Raw genomic sequence first — 23,676 nt, 5'->3', positions numbered from 1 at the left:
ACCAGAGCAGGAACAGGCATAGGAATTACAGGAACTGGCAGATTTAGGGTGGCAAGAAGTGAAGGAATTGATTGAAAGTGCAAGCGATGTACATCTGGAAGCAGTAAGAATTTTGACCACAGATGCAAAGCCCCCGTGATTTTCCAACAACGCCTTTTCCTAAGTGAGATCTACTGGCGAGTCCACTGCAGCTTTGGGGTATCAGTTTGAAAGGTAAAGCAATTGGATATCATCCCTTTAAAATATCATTCAGTTAGATCTTTTGTAATACAAATGACGTAATGAGATAGCCTTACTGATTCTAAAGAAATTGCTAGCGCATTTCATCAAAGGCATAATAATAGAAACATCGATTCACTCCTCACCATAAACATCTCCTTTTGATGCTGTAGTTGCCTTAATACTAAAACTTTTCATTTTCTCTAGAAAAAAAAAGCTTCCTCCATGCATGCACATCAGAGAGAGATCCAACTTGAAATAACACATTTCGAGATCCAACTTGAAATAACACATTTGTGCATCAATCTCAACTGCACTTGCATCTTCATTTACTACTGCATAGTGTCACTCTCCTTGACTATATGCTGCAAAATTACCTCCCAAATAAAGAAAAACCTCCCTGAAACCTGGGTAGCCAAGGTGAGGTGTTTTATGCCATCTCTGCAAATGTTGCCAGGGGTTTCATCTTCCTCCTCCTGCCATTTATTTCAAAGAGGAATGACCAGGCACTGGTTAGAAGCTTTATCGGTCTGAAGAACATTCAGCCACTTTTAGCAGAAGATGTCAACAAGAAAAAGTACCTCAGGAATAATATATCTGCAAATGTGCAGTGTGATTAGGAAAATCCATCAACACCCACTGCCACATTTCCAAATATTTTTACTAAGTGAAAAACAGCCATCAAGTCTGAGAGGATTTTTGAAGGCATTATATCCACAAGGGTATTTCATGAGTGATGCCCCTGAAATTCTTGGTGCTATGGAAATGAAGGAAAAGGATATTCTGGATACACATGAGACATGCCACTCTTGCTTAATCAACCTCTTGGTGTGAGGGGCCTGTTGCTTCTAACCTAGCATGCCTTTTAGAAATATAGTTTAAAGAGCTTTGGGCTGCATCGAAATGAATTACCATCCAACAATTTAACAACATCCAAGTAATTTATTTTTTCAATACAGCTTCAAAATTTCTGGCTACACTAAGCATCTAAACTCACAGACTGTCTGACATTTGGCTAAGTCTTTCATACAATACCAACTTGATACCATGAAAGAAATGTATTTTCAACGGCTTTGGCTCTGTAAATGTCATGTGGGTGTCCTTAGGGGATTGCATTATGCACCTTGCACCCACTATGAAGTTCTGCTAATGAGAGATATAAAGGTTATGTTGAAATTATTGTTTAAAGATGCTGACATCACATACACACACATACATACATACATACACATACACACACACACACACACACACACACACACACACACACTCACAATCCCATATTCAAATAGATACTGAAGAGCAACTGTTTAAGGAATAAAGAGAGCATAGAGTAGAATCTATTTCAGATAGGTTATTCTGTGACTCCCTATGCAAGACAATGCTTGTAATTATCTGTTCCCATTGACCAATTGATTCCACAACATCATTACATAACAGCTGAGCATCTGTACTAAGATCCTTGAGATGGCAGGAAACACAGTGAAGAATACTCTAAGTCTCTACACTGAAATATAAGCTGAACAGACATAATTGTTTCATTCCTATAGTATTTAGGCATTCATTCAACAATTCGCTAACTTAACATATTTGGCAATAAGGCACAATGGTAGAACAAAGAAGGCGGACTGGAATAAAAGGAAGTGTTAAGAACACGGCCCAACTTCCTATTTTGCAGGCAAATGGATCAAATTGGGGAATATTAGCAGAAAGCTAGCAATGTCGGGGAAATATCAGTTCTCTTTAGAGTATGTACAAATTTCTGAACCATACAAGAGATAATGGAAAGGACACAGCTGAACACATGGATTTTATGGTGTAAAAAATATCTGTTGTGGTTACTACATCTTTAATTTATTTTTAGAAAATGACAAAACAGACTTGTTTGAGGTTTCCCTTACACTACTACAATGAGAGCAAAGGTCCATACAAACTTCACCAAATCAGCACAGCATATTGTAATGGAATGTGTGCTAGATAGAAAAATCTGATATTATTCATGCAATCATCAGTTCCTCCAGTTGTGATACAGAAGAATTTGAACAAGCACATTTGCTTACTCACTTTCTAGTCACTATAAAATTATTATAATGACTTACCTCTTACCTCACATGGGCTTCTTAAAATAAGGTCAGGGCTATAAATTTTGGAGCAAGTCTTTATAAAACTATGAAATTAAAAAAAATTGACACTATATTGTATATGTACATGCCTGTATATTTTGATACTTAAGAGTAAGAAAGAAAAGTGCACTGCTAAAGACAAAACCACCTTGGTTGGGATAGTGAAATACATCAAATTCTCTCCAAATCTAAATTAAAAAAGCAAATTCCTTTCACAGATTGGGAACTGAGCGACAGCATGTAAATTAGAACAGTATTTCTTCACCTTTTGATCCAAGCTGTAGGCCAGCACCCAGTCCTCCTGCTTGGGATGGAACAGCAGGCTCTGGATGTAGAATGCAAGCCGATACTTTTGGTAGGTCGCACCTTCATCTGAACTGATCAGTATGCTGCTCTCCATTTCAGGATCACTAAGAAGCATGATCTAATGGAAGGACAGAGGAGGAAATATGGACACAATTAGTACAATGGAATAGATATAAAACAAATCATAAATACTGGTATATCTTGTCTCTCAGAGTTACTCTTTCAAATTGAGCTGAAAGCTGATACAAGTCTAAGTCCATACACAAAAGGAGACTTCATTTTACTATTATGTCTAAAGTAATAAGGTGTGCTAAGGTGGTCCTCCATCCTCTGACTTTGGGATACTCACACCAATTCTAATTCTCTCTATTGCAACATTGATCTTTAGGCATGGGAAAGATCCTCCTCCCCATGATCCCATTTTATTCTTCTGTTCGTTCTGAATTGTTTAAGTAGTTTGATGATACCTTTGTTACAGGCATTTTCCAAAGCACATATCCCCAAAGTCTCTTCATACCTGTAAAACCAGATACCTAGGCATTTTCTGCTGGGATATTTAATAAATGCATAAACGCAAGATACCCCAGAGTGACACCTACTCCAGGCTCCACTGCCCTCAACTCCATCAGTATTTCCACCTGCCATCTACATGAAGCAGAGTGCCTGGATTCATCCGTGACTTCATTTTCAAATTCCTTTTGAAATCAGCCTATCTCTTAATGCTGTGGCTTGTGTGTGTTATATGCATACAGGTGTGGGGCGGTACACATGCCCATGTATGCACATGCAGAGAGCAGAGAAGAATAGACATTAGATGTCTTCCTTTGTTGTTACCTATATTGTTTAGGGGACAGGGTCCCTCACTGAACATGAAGCTCCTCGTTTTGGCTAGGCTTGATGGTTAGGAAGCTCCCTGAATCAGCCTGTCTCTCTCTCTCCCCAACACTGGGATTACAGGCATATGCAGCAATGCGAGGTCTTATATGGGTGCTGAGGATTCAAACTCAGGTCCTCTTCTTTGCACAAATGCTCTTACCTACTGAATCCTCTCCCCAGCCCTACCCTATGAATTTTGACTCCTAATTAATTCCAGCATAAAATCCATTTTCTTTCTACTTACTGTGATTACCTTAATATAAAAAAATATGACTAGGACTCCTACATTAAATTCCACCTACCCAGGGCTCAGGGACCATTGTAGAGGAGGGGGCAGAGACATTGTAAGAGTCAGGGAGGAGGTAAATGACCATATGGAAACAAGAGTCCTACAGGCTCCTGGGACCTTGCTCATATGAACCCATAGCAATGGTGTCAGCATGCACAAGAACCATGCAAACTCAAGCAGACAAAACCTCAGAATAGAACTGGGGAAATGGGCAGCAGGCCCCAACCTTAGCCTAAGGATTACTGACAGCTGATTACTCCTGGGTGAGGAATCACTGATCTTCTTAAAAGGAGTGACTCTAGATAGGCCGACTAGATCTCAGTGGGTGAATTTGCACTGAAGGATGTCTAGGGACACTAAGTTGACATGATAGGCCTTAACACAAACGACAGAATGCATGAATTCCAGTGGAGGGGTGCAGCTACGGGAGGGTGCCATGGGAATGGGAATACAAAGATAATTAAGATGTTCTATATGAAATATACAAAAATTCGATAAAACATTTACAAAAAAATCACTTGGACCAAATTTCTTTGAGGTGCTGTTGTTTGCTGAGTGACTGCATTACTGAATAAAATGATCTCCTACTAAAATACTACCTGTCTTTGGGTGTAATACCACCAATTGTAAAGTATACTGTTACCATATGGTATAAACCATGGAAAATGAAATACAAAATAAAGTTAAAAACTTGCTTTTAAAAAATAAAACTATTAACTAGTAGGATTTTTAAATGCTTCCTGATACATGTATTAGTATTATAAAGTAAGCTTTGAAACAAGTTTAAGCCTTTTAAGTGCTAAGATTCATAGTCCTTTCTCTCTTTTAATCCTCTCCAGCTTTGAAGACAAGTTTAATTTTTTTCTCAAATATTTGCTTTGCCCCCATTGAAATAAGTCATCATTAGCTATCAGCAATTTTTGAAGCAATAGCATATGTAGTTCAATAATTTTGTATTAATGTGTGAGAAATCCGAAGCTAAGCTTAGATGGACTACTCACATGAAACCTCCTCTTCCTCCTGGGAACTCTAATGGGAGAAGGAACCCTGTTGGAAGCATCCAGATGTGCTTCAGAAGACCTTCAGGGTAACGTCTGTAGGGCTTGCAGAGCTTGCAAACACAGATCTACCAGGTAAGAATGACAATTTATGACTAGTCTTGCCTATATCATACTGTGTACCCACCAGCAGGTGGGCTATATAACAGGCAATGAAACCATTTTCCTCTAGTACAGAGAAATTAAACAGCTTAATTTATGCAGGTATAAAGAAGCCTCATTCCTATGAGTTCAATTAGAAGATAAGGCCAGCATCATAAATGGACTTTATTTTATATACCATGAGTTACAATATGCGTTATAAGGTTGGCCATCAGACATCTTGCACGATGGACTCTCTCCCTTTAGCTCTGTTTCTTCCTCTGTGTTTGCGCACATTTGCAAGTACTAGGATACTATCTATACCCAAGCACACATGGATGTGTACACACATACACTTACAACATGCACATATCCTACAAACATGTATGCATACACATACAGAAATGCATTTAGAGGTTTAGCTCAGTAGTAGAACATTTGACTACAGAAATGAATTTAGACATAAGACATATTGGCATTGTGTGATGGTTTTATACAGCTTTTGTTTGCAAGTGTTCATTTTTATTGCAACCTTTCTGTGACATTATCATCAGAAATCCTTCTACATACTTTGATATCAGTATATGTCTTCTTCAAATGTCTCATAGGTCTCAATCTTGCTTTTCCAAGAAGAATGAAATGAAGGGAAAAGGAATCCTGCAATTTTAATCAGTTTTAGGTATTTCACCTGATATTTTATACAAATCTCACATAAGTCATGTGACAGAAGTAGGGTTACTTGCATTTTACAGATAAAGAAACTGAGGGTCAGGACAAAAGCAATTTGCCCGTTACACTAGTGAGTGACTGAAATCCCACCAGCTATACACACAAACACAGATAAGTGTTTTCTTAAAGCATGACTAAGATACCCACTGGGGAAATAAAAATAGCTTCAAGAAATCCCTTATTCCTCCAACTCATTTTCTACACCTGACCTAGGGGATATCAAGAATTTAATGAATAGGAATCAAAGGAGAAAGTACAATATTAATTGTTGGTGCTCAAAAAAATAGAAGGACCATAATACTAACCTAAGGCAGCAAATGCTGTGTTGTAAGTTATATCTCAAAGGAAAATATATCTTATGTATCATTATATCAAATATATAAAGAAAATCATCTCATGCCTATACAGTGTTTCATTGTTAAGTGGGGAGTTCCATTCAGACTTTTATGGATTAAAGCGAGTGAAGTGGACAGCCACAGCAGATAAGGCAGGACAAGAAGTGGAAAGGATTGGATCAAACTGGAAAGTACATATGTACATATTACTCCTCAAAATAATTACAAAGACCTTACTGAATTTTTGCGAATTTCATGTAGCATGGTTTGGTCATATTTTAGGCCCCCCTCCCCTATCTGCATTCCCCTATTGACCCCCTACCTGGTATCATGTACCCTAAAATCCCCAAATAGCTTTCCCTGTTGGTCCATCCATTGGAGACTGGTTAACCTCCCCAGAGTCAAAATCTTAAAGCAGATTGACTCTCCCCCTTCCGGTTACTTTCAGTTGCCAGCACTTCCTCAGTTAGGGTTGGGATTTCTTTCCCACTTCCCAAGTTCTCTGCTGGGATTTTTGTCTGGCTTGAGTTTACAAGTGGGACTTGTGCATGCTATCATCATTGCTGTGAGATCATATGAGTAATTGCCCAGCTGTCTGAAAAACTCTGTTTCCTTGTGGTCATCCATCACCTCTGGCTCATATACTCTTTCCATCCTCTCTTCTGCAGTGATCCCTGAGCCTTGGGAGGCAGTGGTTTGATATAAGCATCCTATTTAGAGATAAACTCTCTGCAGTCTCTTATTCTGGCCCATTTACCAGTTGTAGGTTTCCATGTTAATAACCATCTGCTGCATGAGAAAGCTTCTCTGGTGAGAGTTGACAGATGCCAGGTATAAATCAATACATTAATAGTCACCTGATTTTTGGCAAAAGGGCCAAAAATGCACACCAGAGAAAAGACAACATGTTCAACAAATGATGCTGGTTAAACTGAATAGTTACATGTGCAAGAATGTAAATAGGCCCTATCTCTCACCATGACCAAAACTCCACTCCAAATAGAGCAAGGACCTCAACATAAGACATGATACCCTGAAACTGAAAGAGAAGAAAAGAGGTAATACATAGGAAATTAAAGGCACAGGAAAGAACTTTCTGATTCCTATATCCCAAACATTAAGTCAAAAAATTGACAAGTGGAACCACATGAAACTAAAAATCTTTTGTACAGCAAAGGACACCATCATGCTCATGAAAAGGAAAAAAATCTTTACCATCTATATCGCGACAGAAGCTTAGTATCTAGAATATACAGAGATCTCAAAAAACTAAACATAGAAAAAAAATCACCAAATAACCCAATTAAAAATTGGGGCAAGGAATCGAACAAGGAGTTCTCAGGTGAAACACAAACGGCTGAGAAACTTTTTTTTAATGTTCAACAATTTTAGTCATAAGGAAAATACAAATTAAAGCCACTTTGAGACTTCATCTTACAATACTCAGAATGGCAAACAACAAATGCTGACCAGGATGTGAGGAAAGGGGAACTCTTATTCACTTCTGGTGGGAATACAAACTGGTGCAGTCACTATGGAAATCAGTGTGGAGGTTTCTCAAAAAGCTAGAACTAGATCTATCCATGCATCCATACTACTGTTGAGCATACACTCAAAGGACTCTGTATCCTACTATAGAGATACCTGTTCTTCCATGTTCATTACTATTCTAATAGCCAGGACATTGAATCAGCCTAGATGTCCATCAACTGATGAATGGATAATGAAAGCATGATCCATTTACACAAAGGAATATTGGTCATCTGTTAGTAAAAGTGAAATTATGCATTTTTAAGAAAATTGATGCAAGTAGAAACAATCATCCTGAAGTAACCTAGATCCAAAAAGACAAAGGCTGCATGTTCTCCATCATAAGCTGATGTTAGATTTGAATCCTTAGATATGCATGTTTCAGTTGGAAGATTCATAGAGATTTAAAAACAGCTAGTAAGTGGACATGGGGTGGGGGTATCATGGGAGGGTGGGAGAATACAGTGATATAAAGGGGAAAGAGGAATAAGAGAATAGGAAGCCTTAAATGGACTGGGAAATGGGAGGACGGGGCAGAGGAGGGGGTATGGGGAGGAATAACTAAAGGTGTTTGGAAGTCATATGGAAGCCTACCACTATAGAAGCTTTAAAATATATGTATATATATATATATATATATATATACTTTAAATATATATACATATATGTGCAATATAAAAAGAGATTAAAAGGAGCTACCCTATGACAGGGGGCATTGTTCCTACTAGACATCATAGACTAGCAAAGGAAAAGCCCAGTCCCAGGAATGGACTCCCTCTTTGAAAGCTGTTGACCAGAGATCCCATAGCTCTTCAAACAATACTGGCCATTGCCCCTGATCTTGGTTACCCACCAGCACTTAATTGTAAGACCCTGCTGCTGAAGGTATTATATACATGAACTGTAGAAGAAACAAGGAGAAATCAAGAAAGTACTGACCCCAAAATAACTTTTTTTTGGTCTTTTTGAGGCAGGGTCTCCCTGCAGCCCCAGCTCTCCTAGAACTCACTATGTAGACCAGGCTGGGCTTGAACTCACAGAGATCCACCTGCCTCTGCCTCCCGAGTGCTGGGATTAAAGGCATGCACCACCACGCCTGGCCCAAAATAACTTTTAGAGGCAATTCAACTAAATATATCTGTAGACTAGGAATTTATGGATAGGCCATGTGACTCTTGGTAAAGTTAAGCGAGATTTTGTTTCTGTAGAAAATAGAGTCCTTGTATTTTGATTCCTAATTGTTGTGATGCAAGCATATAAGCTACTGCGAGGGGTGTTGTGACACTGGTGCATTCTGCCCTTATATGATTTCGACAATGTGAAAAGGGTAGAGATCTCAGTGGAGACTTTTGTTTTGTCTTGGTTTGCTTTTGCTTCATTCTTTCTGCTTTGATTCTGTATCCAGCCTGTCCTTACATAAGATCTGCAGTGGGAATCTGGGTATGGTGGCACTTGGGATGTAGAGGCTACAGCATCAGGAATTCAAGGTCATTCTGAGTTATAGAGTGAGTCTGAGACTAATTTGAGCTATATGAGACCCTGTCTCAAAATATAACCAGATGTACAATGAATGTTCCAGAAGAGGAGAAGATATTTCAAACATAGGTTAGCAAGTTATTAATGGGATAGATTCTAGGTGCAGATGTCTTGAATGCAAATCTTCAGGCTGCTACTTTACATGTAAACATGAGGAAATTACTCAATTTGTCCAGCTCTGTAATCTCATCTCTAGATAAAGGAGATAGTAAACATAACTCCCTCACAGTATTATTTATAGAATTAATTTGTCACAAAGTACTCAGCAGAATGTGAGGCATGTAGCTGCTACATATACTATTTTTATCTTTAAATAACCATTATAACTATACAAGGGAGGACAAGAAGACTAGAAAGAAATGGAAGTGATCTGAGGCAAATGGGTCTTGGTAGTTACAAATAAAACAGAAAAAGGCAGACGAACAAGAGGCAGAGGCTGTTCAATGGGTAAAAATAATTTAGTACTGTAAGGTGAAAAGTTCTAGAGATCTGTAGAACAGTAGAGTACATATTGTTCACAATATTGCATTATAATACACTTGGAAGTTTGTTAATAAGGTAATCTCATGTGTGTGGACTCCTCTCTCTCTCTCTCTCTCTCTCTCTCATAATTTTTTAACTAAGAGGATCAAGAAGAAAATTGGCATTAACGTATGTACATTTTGCATTCCTGATAATAAGTGTAAGAAAGATAGAATTAGCAAATATTACACTGTAGAATAAACACTAGGTAGTAGGTAACTGCCGTTCTGCTCAATACAATTGCTGCTTTGAAGGACTGCTCTCATTTCTCCCTTGGGAGAGTCCAGCCCATGGTGGCACTAAATATACCACAGCCTTAAGGATGACTGTCTCGGGCTTCCGGTCCCAATGGAATGGACCATTCACTGTAAATGAACTGTCTGGGTTTCAGATCAGTGATGGACAAGCTTTAGAGTTTACTAACACATGGAATCCCTAGAAAAGTTGGATAATAGTGGCCCTGATTTTAATTGTGCATTTAAAATTATAACCAACACAGGTGGAAATCAGAAGTCAAGCAGGGCTGAGCTTGTTTAACTTATGTTTTCAAAAATCCTGTAAGCTTATCTAAATTCAAGCCAATCAAAATTAATATCGGAGGCGTCAATATCCTACCCAGAAGTCCTCCCAGAATGTGCCTTTTCCTGCGGCTGAGTTTAACAACATCATTGATGATGTTACTTTATTCTGTTTCCTAATGTCTGTTTCTCCTTTATGAAATCTATGGAAGAGAGTTGAGAGCTAAGTATTTCTCACTCTCTCATTGTACCCTAACATTCCAGAAAGTCCAGGAAACAAAATCTAGTTTAATGTTCTAAGAGTCTCAGAAGGTAATAAGCAATCTGTTGTCTGAATAGGAAAAGAGATGCTATAATTTACTATGTAATTGACTCCTAATGGTATACCCTCAGTGCATTTAGTGATCAATAAGCAAAAGCAATAATATCAATACAGACTTGCAAAGAGTGTAAGAGGGATGGCAGCATAACTGACCCGAAGCTCATTATATAACTGATGTTTCCAGATATTGTCTTAGACACAAGCAGAGCCTGTGTAAGTAACAGTCTAACATTATCTCTCTCCTCTCTCTCTGTCCTCTACATTACTTCTTAATACGGGAGAAAGAACTTTCCCACATCTTTTGTAATGCCAGAAAACATCTTAATTGTCACAGTTAGAGTCAGAGAAATTACTGACATCTAAATGGTAGAGACCAGGGATGCTGTGAAACACATGACCATTTCTATAATAAAGATATCCAACATAAAATGTCAGTTGTTGAAATATCAGAAGTGCCACTGCTGATAAACTTCAATGCTTTATGTATATATAAGTCAATGATTATACATCATGCGATTGAAAATGTAAGATATATATAAGTTTTAAAGACAGAACATCAACACCATCAACACTTGTACTTATAGAGGTGATCTTTTAACCACTGTCATTATAATAACATTCTGTGCCAAGATTAAGAGCCCCCTGCTTTTCTTCCCAACACACTATATTATACATAAAATAAATAAATACTATTTAAGAAGCACTTGTTTTTAATAACTTGGCTCTGGCTTCTGTGTTCGACAGAGCCTCTTAGATGGTGGACAATGTCAGAGAAACAGTAAAGGAGGCAAAGTGGACACAGAAGGACAAGATGGATGCTTTGCATCATGATGGAATAAAGAGGTGCTGAGAGGTGGTCGGTTTCTGGGTATATACTGAAAAAAAAACTAAAAGCCAGAAGCGTCTGCTTACAACTGATGTGGGTTGTCAGAGAAAGTAGCAGGACTCATTAAGGTTCTGCACCCAGACACTCATCTTGGTGTTACTTATAGTTAAGTAGGAAATAGTCCAAATTCACAGATTTTGAGTCTAAAAAAAACTAGAAAAATGGAATTAGCATTATGAGACAGAGAAAAAAACAGAGTTGTGAACTTTGACAACAGAAATGAGCGTTGATGTGCCTAAACACTTTCCAGTGAGGGTATCAGAGGAGAGATAAACGAGGCTCATCTTCAGGAGGTGGGCTGGCCTGCAAGAAAAGTATACACGAAAAGTATGCATCTGGAGGTTACCATGACAGCAGATAGAGATAAGAGTCCAGAGAGCAAAGAGTTCTAGACCACTGATTATGTAGCAAAAAGAGTCATAAAAGATGATTGAGAAGGATGTGCCTGAGGAGGAGAAAACTCAGAGAATGAGCTGTCCTTAAAATCAAGGAGAATATCTAATAAGGTGGTGTTCAACTATTTCAAGTACAGCTGACTATCAAATAATATGAGTTAATTAACCCCGGGTCCCCTCTTACCCTAGGTTGTGCTTTCCATGGATTCAGTTCCCTGCAATCCAAAAATAAGTGATGCAAGATTCCAGGACTAATCAGCACACCATTCTGAATACTACAAAGAAATCACACACTATCCTGTTCCATCCCACCAACTGTGTGAGCCATCCTGTAGTTCAGTATATCCACACTGTATGCACTAGACACACATTAGACATAGCAACCTTGGCCATCAGATCAACTGCCTAGGAATCTCTTATTTTATTTAATCATGGCCCCCAAGCACAGAACATCTTGTTATAATTGTTCTATTTTATCGGTAGTTTTTAATACTCTCTTTCTGTGCCTAATTTATAAACTGAACATTATTGTAAAAATAAATGTAAATGGGAAGTAAATTAGAGTAAAGGCATTTTCTTGAATGTTCAGTGATGTGGGAGGACCCAGCCCACTGTGGGCAGGTGGTCCTGTATTGCATAAGAAAACAGGGTAAGCATGGGTTGGGGAACCAAGTGAGTAAGCAGCATTCTGCCACAGCCTGTGCTCCAGCCCCTGCTTCCAGGTTCCTGCCCTGAGTTCTAACCTTGGGCTCTCTCAGTGATGAACTGTGACCTGGGAGATGTAAGCTAAAGAAGCCCTTTCCTCCCCAAGTTGGTACTGGTCAGAGCGTTTTGTCACAGCAATTGAAAGCAAACAAGCACAGCTATCATAAAAAATTTAAATATATTTACAGTAAAAAATATAGCTCATAGGGTTTGGTACTATCAGGCTTCCACTGAGTGGGGGTCTGGAAACATTATCCCCTTGGATAAGTGTGGACAGCTACTGAGAACTGATCACTGAAGTTAGCAATGGAGAGCATATTAGTGACCACAGCAAAGGCTGGGAGCAAACCCAGCGGAGAGTCACTGTCGGTGTAAGTGTAAGTGGGCCTGACCATACTGAAGACAGTGTGACAATGCAGAAAAAGATTTATAAATATTCATATATTTGACCTTGCAAATTCTGTTCTAGGAATCAATCCAAGGAAACCATCAGAGACCTAATAAAAGGTTATGTACCTGTATGTCCATCTCGTTATTTATAATAACATAAAATTGAAAATAATCCAAATATTTGATAGGACAATGATTAAAGTTGACTAAATCCATTTAATGGAATATTGCACAGCTATTAAACATAAATTCAAGTAGTTTCAGGACACATAAAAAATAACAATATTTAGGGACTAGAGAGATGGTTCAGCAGTTAAGAGCACTGGTTGCTCTTGCAGAGGACCTAGGTTTGATTCCCAGCACCCACATGGTAGCTAACAATCATCTGTAACTCCAGTTCCAGGAGATCTGATGTCCTCTTCTTACCTCTCTGGGCATTGCATGACATGGGTGTACTATCAGCACACCATTCTGAATACTACAAAGAAATCACACACTATCCTGTTCCATCCCACCAACCATGTGAGCCATACAGGCAATACATTCATAGACATAAAATAAAAAATAATAAATAAAAATTTAAAAAGAAAAATAGCAATGCTTAAACAGTGCATAAAAAGTTGACCAGTCATACTTGAAACATTATCTCAATTTTGTTACAATTTTTCACATTTCACGTTTCTATGTTTGCATAAAGCATTTAATGAAAACATGTACATGTTAATCATGATTACTGCTGAGTAGGAAGATCACGAGTGTTTTTCATTTTATTTTCTACATTTTCTCATGTTTCCTGAAATGTTGTGCAATGAGCATGTTACCTTTATAGTTTCAAATTGTTCTGTCACACACACAAACACACACACATACACACACACATACATACACACACACACATACACACACACACACACCTATTTTCCTAATGCAGTCTCCCTCAACAAGACTGTGACTGTGCTGTGGCTGTGCTTTCTTGTTCTGAGAAAACTTGGGACTCTAGCTCAGTATCCACCAATGGTGTGAGCACCACTCACAGTGGAGAACAGGTGTGGCACAGGGATGAGTCTGGGTCACCTCACTCAAGATGATTGCTTCTAGTGCCATCCATTTACATGAAAATTTCATAATTTCATTTTTAAGAGATGAATAAATATTCCATTGTTTCTATGTACCACACCTTCATTATCCATTCATCAGTAGATAGACATATAGATTGTTTCCAAACTCTGGCTATTATGAAAATAGCAGCAATGAACATGAATAAACAGGCATTTCTGTAGACAGATATAGAGTCTTTTGGATATATACCCACGAGTGGTGTGGCTGGATCATATGGTAGGCCAATTTCAAGCTTTTTGAGGAATCTCTGCACTGATTCCCACAGTGACTGCACCAGTTTACACCACCACCAGCAGTGGCTAACAGTTCCCCTCTCTCCACGTCCTCACCAGCATCTTTGTCTGTTTGCTTTGGTTTTTTGTTTGTTTTGGGCAGCTATATTTTAAAATATCAGTTATTTTATGTTTCACGTGTATTCACCTCACCTTTTCAGTTTCAAGTTCAGTTTCTCAAAGGCAGGAAGCTTGGGTTGGATTGTTTCCTCTGCTGTTAGAAGGCTGCTCCAGATTGAGCACACACTCAATATCACATGAAGTGACCAGCAGGAGGCCAGATTGCTTTATTTTCTTGACCAAAGTCAGGTATTTGTAGCTTATCAGAATCCTGGGCAGGGAAGCAAGTTCCATCTCCATAAGAGTAAACAGAAAACACTGAGCAGTGCTTTTGCCCCTCTGCTGGTCCAAGAAGTGTCTACCCTGCTTTCATCAAGTGCCCAGCGTTCCAGGAAGCACTTTCCTGCCACTTCCTCTAACTCCTCTTTTGTAAAAGGATGATACAGAGAACTGGATAAATGCCTAGTCATATTATTTGTCAGCAGGATGTTTATTTCCAATATTTAATAAGAGCAAATCTAACCCTGAGAGAAAACAAAACAAGAGGTTCCATAGTTTGAAGAAATATAAAAACAACAACAACAAAAACAAAGAGTCAGGATTGGTTTAGAAGTAATTTTACTTATTTCTGACATTTTGTTATGGTACAATCCGGGACTGTATTTTGTTGTTGTTGTTTGGTGCGTGAAAGGAAGCGACACATCCAGATGTGTACTCTTGGATTCAGATGGAAAGTCTGAGGCATGGGGTAGGCAGGATAGAAGATATATACTTGGCACAACTTTGAAGGAGGCACAGGTATACAGCCAGGTGTATTTGGTTTTGAAAGTATCTAATCAGCTGAATCAAGACCATCCAAGGTGTTTGCTATTTCAAGCATCTAAGCTGCCACTGTGTACAGTGGGAGCTCAGAGTTATAAATGCAGTTTCAAAACCTAAAACCAGAAAGGCAAAGTCGATATGAAAAAGATAAAGAAAAAATGCTCAACAGTATGTCTGTTATCCCCTACAAAACAAACCTAATTTATAAGCATCTTGTTGAAACTGTGTGGGAAGAAAATCCTGAAAAGATCTGTGCACACAAGGGATAGTAAATGGAAATTAATTGCACAGTACCCATTATGACTAATTTAAGAATTGCAGATTGTCACTGATACTGTATTTATTTAGTGTACTATCTTTAGTGGTTCATCTAATAAACATCCAAAAAATGAAAAAAGAAAGAAAATGACAAGAGCTTTCGCAAGGTCACCTGCTAACCCTATTTTTCAGTGAAGCTGTAATGCTTTGTGTGAGAAGCCTCCAACTTAGGCTTTTCAGGGACCTAACTAGAAGGTGAGAAAGGTTTATTGTATTTAAGAGAAGTGAGATAAGCATTTGGTTATCACAGAGACAACAATCAGGAGAGTATGTTGTTTGGAATATCCTCTGCCTTGGTCTAAATGAAAGAGCCTATGTAGCCGAGAGCTTCATTAGTGGTGATCACGAGATCAGATTAGTTTGGGAGCATGGTCTTGCCTAGTAAGCATGATGATCACATGACTATGCATTAGCACTCATGCATCCCAGGCATGCCTGCAAGTCTGAAGGATAAGGACAGGTCCCCACATGGCAAAAGGCCATGAATTCAATGATGTGGTAAATGTGCTGTGTCAGCCCATTTTTCATGTTCCCCACAAGAGGCCAGGCTGTAATGAACCATGGTTCCTTGGTGTCTTTCCCCAGAATGGAAACCATCCTCAGAAAAGGACACCTCAGGAGGTGGGTGCTGAACCTATTCTCACAGGGGAAGAAATTCCACTCACAGAAAGCACAAAGGAAAAGAGGACAGGCTACATGAAGAGCCGGCTGACGGTCAGCGCTTAGTAGGTCTTATTCTCTGCTCGCAGCTCAGCATCCCTGCCATACACAACCTCATGCTTAGTTCTCATTATCTCAGATCAGAGTGTGTAAACTGTGTTGAACTATACAGTTTTCCAAGTTCTCTGTTGGTTCTTCTCTCTTTTAGTCCTCCTCTACTGTGAGGAAGGAAGGGTGACATTATCACTTCTGTCTCTGTCTGTTTGGAATCCTTCAAGAGACTACCATAGACTAGGTCATTTAAGCACAGCTGACTTTGACTTCTCATAGTTACAGAGTGGAAAGTCTGAGATCAGATTCTCTGCAGTTCCTTTTATAAGGGTACTAACACTTTTAATGAGGGTGCTGCTCTCATGCTCTGATTACATCCCAAAGGTTCCCCACTAATACTATCACATTGGGGTTAGGATACCAAGCAGGAATTCTGGTAGGATATTTTCAATGTATAGTCTCCCTAAATTCATTTCCTAATAGTGTTATAACCATTTACCACAAATGTAGTGGCTTAAATTACATAATTTTAGCATCTTACATATCCAGAGGGCAAAAGTTTACATGGGTTTGGCTGAGCTGAAATCAGGTGCCCACAAGGTTGTCTGTAACTTCTGAGTAGGCACAAGGGGAGAGTCTATTTTCCTACCTTTGTCTAACATTAAAAGCTGCTGCATTTCTTGGCTCCTGACCTGCTTCTGTCTACAAATCTAAGCAGGGCCAGTCAAGTGTTTGTCATACAGAACCAAACTGTTATACTACTTCTGCTTGCCCCACCCCCTTCTCTCTGTCCAGGGACATTCAGATACCAACTGGCACGTTTCATAGTCCATACTATTCACTGAAATTCAGCTGTTTAACAATATGAATTTCATCCAGAACTTGAATCTCCCCTTGTCTCATAACCTAACATACTTACAGATGGTTGAGAGTACAATATTTTCAGGAGATCTTAGTTCTGCCTAGCACACCCCCTTCTGCAAAGGAAGCCCGAAGTTACAACTGGTTAGCAAGGTTAAAAGGTGGGCTCAGATTCTACTTTACCTCCTGAGTTAAGTGCTTTAGCATTCCTGCTGTGCTCTGTATTGGTGGCATGGTGAAGGAGAAAGAAGTCACAGTAAGGCAAAGATGAGAAGTCGGTACAAACAAAGGCAGAAAAGAGTAGCAGGGGCGGGGGATGCTCTTACACTATAGCTTATTCTCCATGGGTACCACTCTGTCCTACCCACTAACAACCTATTTCTGTGGGATCACCCTTTCAAACGCAAATTTGACTGCATTACCCTGAACAAAAGAGGCTGGGCCGGTGTGTGCTTGTTCCTTTTTCACTTTGGGTTTTAAAATGATTTCCATTGCTTGGGTTTGTTTCCTGTCTTTCTCAACATGAAACAGAAGGGGAGGGACTGGGAGGTAGCAATTTTGCCAGGCAGGTACTCGCTGTAATGATCCATCATCCCATGCCAGGCGGTCCCCAGACTAGCAGGGAACAGAAAACCACAATAACAGTAATAAACGGGGGAAAAAAGGCCCTCCAGGTAAAGACATAATAAAGAGTCCCAGCTGCTTCTGTCAGGGAGGAGGTAGGAAGAGGCATGAGGGAAGAAACCCAGAGGGTAAGAGATTCAAGTGCCCAAAGGCTGCAGATTTCTATTTCACCCCAGTGACTGTGTTTGCATTCAAGAAAGTGGGGAGAGAGAGAAAGAGAGAGAGAGAGAGATAGAGAGAGAAAGAGAGATTCCTCCTTGCACAGAGAAAGGAAACACCACCACACACACATTCTCACTAACTTTTTGTTGTTGTTAAGGATAGAGCAGCACATTTGTCAAAAGGTCCAAATGCCACTTTTGATTCCAGAGCTCTGCAAAGGATCCACCCCTATGGTGATTTAGATTAATCACTTCTCATTAAGAGCCAATAAACACCCTGCATTCAGAGTGCTCCTTGCTGCCACAGTCCACTGTTGCCATGTATAATTGCTGAAAGAGAAGGCAGAGGCACACCAGAGAGTTGTCACATGTAATTTATAGGTTTTTAAGATCTAATCATTTTCTATAATATTAGATTAAATGACAGCCTGTATTAAAAAGGAAATTACATTTCATCTTGCTTTCTTCCCTTTCCCCCCTTTTTCTAACCATGGTTTTAGAAAAGGTCTAATCCCACAGCAAGCCAATAAATGTCCTTGACGATGTACTTGGGACGGACTACCCATGGGAGTTTCCTGCACCCACCAGGCTATCAGAGAAGCAGCAGAATAGATAAATGGACAGTTTTCTTCAATGAACCAGTTCCACTCAGGAACGCCTCACAGCCTACAACTCTCCTACCTCCACCCAGAGCTGTGTCATCTTACCCTGGTCACAATCACCACAGCTCCTGGGTATTTATTCGGATATTTGTAACAGTAAGGAGAGGCCTAGAATAAACCCAAACCATACAGAATCTCATCATCTTTGAGAACTGGAATAAAATAGATCTTAGCTTCTAGTTGGCCAATCAACCATACAATCAGTCACTGACTCACATCTACTTACTGTGGCTCTGCTTTTGATGGACAGTGGGCACCAAGGATGCAAAGATAAGAGAGACATTAAAAACCCTTCTCCATCACTCAGCTCCTTGACTGCAGAGTTTCAGTGTTTCCTCAAATAAAAAACATACTAGTTTATACCACCACCACAACCACCATAGGCGGCAGAAGGGAAAGAGGAATCGTATTTAGGAATCTTTTGGTATATGTTACATTCACTAATAAGTGCAGGGATTCTACTGCCCGTTTTGTGCCTAGTGATGCTTCCACATTTATTCCCAACTAATATGTGAGTAAAACAGAATCAGCTTGTGTAAAGAGACATGCCACTCAAAATGTACAATTGAGATAGACAATATGAAAACAAAAATGTGAAGAATGACACCCGCTGTTGTAGGTTGTGTTCTACCCATGTAGTATAAGAAAGGAACAGTAGGAGAGTAACCTGTTGCAGTGCACATTTGACACAGGTAAAATCAGATCACAGAGAACAAACTCTATAGTGTGGAGCTGATGGCCCTTCCCTCACTGGTTCCAACAGAAAATTCTTTCCCCATATCCCTAGAGCATTGCTGGAAAGAATCTCCTAATCCCATTCACAAATATCCTCCTTTTCCACCTCTACGTCACTGCTGAGGTCATTCCTTCCCCCTGAAAAGCGCTTCTTTCCACTATATACTGTTAAGCCCCATCATTCATTCAAGGCCATACCCAAAAGCCACCACCTCTAGGAATGTTCTATGGATTTCCCCTCATAACATCCAGTGATTTTAGCATTTACAACAACCTGCTCAGCTTACAGATCAACAGTAAGATCTTCTGTGACTGCCAAACTTTCTATCTTCCTATTCTCTTCAGGGTCTACGTTAGTGTCTTTCAAAGGGCTTCCAAAGCACTATGTTTTTGCTCCTGGTACCTGCATGCAGGATGCCAACCTCTACCCCTTCCTCAGAACCCCTGGATGAGGAGGACAGATGGATATGGAGATGACTTTTACAATTTCCGCTTACAAGGGACACTTCGATATCCTCTCATTTCCACTCTCACTCATTCAGGGATCAAAGTTATTTATGTCTTCAATCCTGCTCCCAGTGAAAAGAAGGCATACAAGTCTCCCAAAGAAGCAAAGTCGGTGGCATAAAGTAGTTTATACAAATACTACACAGAATTCCATTCCTGGGGTTAGAGAGATAGCTCTGTTAGTAAAGTGCTTGCCACATAAGCATGAAGACCTGAGTTCATTCCCAGTACTCATGTAAAAAGTCAGGCATTGGGATATGCACTTGTAATCTCTAATCTGTGGAAGTAGAGTCAGGAGGACCCCTGGGGCTCACTGGCCAGTCAGTTTAGAGTCATCTGTGAGGTTCCAGTGAGAGATAGTGATTCAATAATTAAGATGGTTGGCTCCTGAAGGACAACACTGGGGGTTGACCTATGGTCTCCTCAAGAACTTGCACACACATACACATGTACCATCACACACACATGCACACATACTTGCACACACACACACACACACACACACACACACCTACACAGAAATTATAAAAGAAAAATCCCGAGGAACTTCACTCCTGCATATATAACTAAATGAATAAAAACCAGGTAAGCGAATATATATGCACACTTCTTTGTAGCAACAGTACTCACAAAATATGAACAAAACATACGGAAAGAGCCCCAGTGCTCATCAGTGGATAAATGCCTAACCAAACTGTAGTACACAATGGAACACGATTCAGCCATAGAAAGAAATAAAGTATTGTTAAGTACAGATGAACCTTGAAAGTATTGTGCTCAGTTGAAAGGAGCCAAACACAGTACATCACATACTATTTGACTCTATTTATGTGAAATATCCAGAGCAGATAAATGTGAAGTGTCAGTATACAGAGTGCTGGGAATTGGAGATTGATGACACAGAGGATGGGGAGTGAGTCCCTCATGGTTACAGGATTTCCTTTGGTAGTGATGAAGGAGTTTTGAAAGTAGAAAGAGATGTGGCTGAACAACAGTGTATATTACCAAGCGTCACCAAATTGTCCACTGTAAAAAGGTTTCAATACTAGTGAGATGGCTCATTAGGTAAAGATGCTTTATACCAAGACTGATGACCTGAGTTCAGTCCCCAAGACCCACATGGTGGAAGGAGAGAAATGAGTCCCGCCAGTTGTCCTCCCACATCCACATGTGTGCTGACATGTGCATGCAGGCATGCACATGTGCAATAAAATAAATAAATGTAATGTAATAAACATTTTAAAGGGTTCAGTCTTTCTCTTGTCTTCCAAAGAAAGAAAAAGATAACACTAAGTTAAAGATTAAATAAATTCAAAACTGATTCATGACAAGTCTTATAATAAATTCATCGGCTTAGTGAAAAACATATTTGATCTAAGGAGACATTGCATTTACTGGACATCATCATGAGGTGGCCTAAATAGGTGTAGGAACCCCACAGTCCCTCTTAGTGAGTCTCGTTACAGCCAATTCCAGTCAGGCTGATGGACCCATTTATGTAAGGTACAATTCTAGGTAGACTGATCTTCCCAGGGTCAAATCCCATTATAATAGCCTTAACCTCCTACTTGTTTCTGAAAAATTAGCATTACCAACAGATTTAATTAACAAGCAGAGGTCCCCTCATGCCTCAGTGTTGAGCTCAAGTGCTCTCATTTTAGAGATGGTGTGCTGGTGCTTGCTTTATACAGTTTTATGAAGCATGTGTTAGGAAAGTATCTCACCCATATGACTCTTTAATACCATGGCAGTTCGCTCCATTCAATCCCATAAAATCCCAGCAATATTTAAGTGTTAAAGGTGACTTTCACTATGATATTTATTACTGAATAATGAAAAATGGGGTGGATAGCCTTCAAAGCCCCAGGCAATGGAATAAGCCATGTCTTCTAAGCTTTTAATAACAAGACTACCATATTTCCTGGAAATGGCACTGATCTCCAGAATGCCTTTTGAGATTCTCTCTTGTAAGTATGAACTTTCTTTAATTTTTTTTCTTAGTGCTTCCACTAGTCCACACCAGCAAATGGAAAGTTAGTTGGCAAAATGTCAGTGCTCTCAAAAATTAATTAGGATAACCTTGACCTCCCAGATGTCAGAATTCTGTAAGATATTTGGTCTGCCCTTGAACTGCTGGAGAGTCTTAGGGAATCCAGGACAGAAAGCCATCAGAACACAATGGTCCAAACTGTGGACCATAACTGTGTCCAAATCTAGGTCCCTTCGGCTACTTGGTCCTATTGTTATTTTACCAGCCAAAATTCCTAGTGCCATTTATTGTTCTTTTTAAAAATATTTTATTTATTATTTTCATTATTTATGTGTATGAGTGTATTGCCTGCATGTATGTGAGTGCACCCATGTCACGCAATGCTGCGGAGGTCAAAAGAGGGCTTCAGATTCCCCTGGAACTGGAGTTAAGGATGGTTCATAGGCATCATGTGGGTGCCAGGGATCGAACCCAGGTCTTCTGCAAGAGCAGCCAGTGCTCTTGACCGCTGAGCCATCTCTCCATTTATTGTTCTTAATGCTGTGTCCTCCACAGATTGCAACTATCTTCAGAAATGTGACTGTGCCTCATTCTCTTATCCCCAGCAGCTAGCACAATATCTGTTACATTGTGAACACACATAGATATGTCTGAGTAAATAATAGTTGAATAACTGTAAGAAGACAATTACAGAGCAGAAAGGGAATTAAGATCATCTGTTCCAACTATCTCTACACAGTGTGCAGCACCTTGGAGAAACCTAGAAGTATGATCTAAAGTGCTTGTCAAACAGTGTGCTGTTGTGGATACTTCCATCTGCCAAATTGGGATGCAGGGCGTGGACCTCCCTTTTGACAAGCACTCAGAAGATTCTAACCCAAGTGTGCGCACCACTTTTTTAAGTGTGTGAAACAAGGAAGCCAGTCTGGCTTCTAGTCCTTGCAGAATGGAAGTGAACTGCCAGTGTCTCAGCTCCTCATCAATGATGTGGCCACAAAATATCTGGGGTCTTATGCTAATTGAAAAGAATATGAAATGCAGGCTTAGCCTTCATCAAGATGGGTTTCTTCAGAGCACTATGAGTACAAGAACAGTAGCAGATGAAGTGACACTGGGGCAGAACTAATTACACAGGAATTAAGATACCATTTGGTTAACTATCATTCTCAGAATAGCCTTTGACTCCCCACAACTCTGTCAGAGGTAAGGTCCCCAATTATTCCTTTTATAAGTTCACTATACAATAAAACACCACTGCCATCCTAGAAAACAGTGTATGTGTTTCTCCATGAAGAACCTAGACTTTAGGCTTTCTGAACATGATCTATTTGTTCTGAAAATGGCCTAGAAGTAATTAACATCAGCCATGCAGCTCTTTCCAGGGTGTATTTTGGTTTGTAGAATAGGAATGACCTGGAATTAGCCATTCTCTTTCCTCATTCATGTGTAATAGTTGGCATTCCTCATAGCTTATAGCATGTTAATACAAATTAGCCACTTTCTTGATGTGTCTATCTTAAGATAACATCAAAGGGAAATAAAGAAAAGTATTCAGTGCTAGTACCTGCATGCACTTAGGCTGTAGGATTAGGCATGAGAAGAGGGGAAAACTGAATCTGATTGAAAAACAAAGGGAGCAGATCTCTCAATTTGGTCACAAAGAAAAATGGAAAGAACTTCAAAATTTCTTCCCACATCCCCAGTAAGTGAAAATTATAGGATCACAGACAAAAAAAAACTTTTTAAATTAATAAATTTAAGACCAATTCAAGATTTGGGAATAAAACACATATTTTATAGCTATACATTCTAGCTTAACTATGCCCATGGATCACCAAAGGTTTTATAAGCACGCTTCTCATTCAATCTATAGATTGTCTTAGTACTTGACAAAAGCAACTTCAATAAGGAAGGGTTTATTTTGACAATGTAAGGGGTGATGCAGTCCATCATTGTAGGGAAGACAGGCAGGCCCTCACAGTTTAAACCTTACCATCTTCATACGTGGGCCCTC

At 39.5% G+C, this 23,676-nt stretch overlaps 1 protein-coding gene across 2 annotated transcripts in view; it reads right to left on the bottom strand.

The window, feature by feature from the left end:
• The window catches only part of Sorcs3 (sortilin related VPS10 domain containing receptor 3), a 664,579-nt gene that overhangs the window by 323,962 nt on the left and 316,941 nt on the right, over nt 1-23,676 (bottom strand). For both annotated transcript variants that reach the window (XM_008845711.1, XM_029569661.1), the window contains exon 4: nt 2,608-2,766. In XM_008845711.1, the coding sequence (XP_008843933.1) occupies nt 2,608-2,766 (159 nt within the window). The remainder of the gene's footprint in view (nt 1-2,607; nt 2,767-23,676) is intronic.

This window comes from Nannospalax galili, unplaced genomic scaffold (assembly GCF_000622305.1).
Source record: "Nannospalax galili isolate Female #2095 unplaced genomic scaffold, S.galili_v1.0 scaffold161, whole genome shotgun sequence".
Classification (NCBI taxonomy): Eukaryota; Metazoa; Chordata; class Mammalia; order Rodentia; family Spalacidae; genus Nannospalax; species Nannospalax galili.
This window is presented reverse-complemented; position numbering and strand designations above follow the sequence as displayed.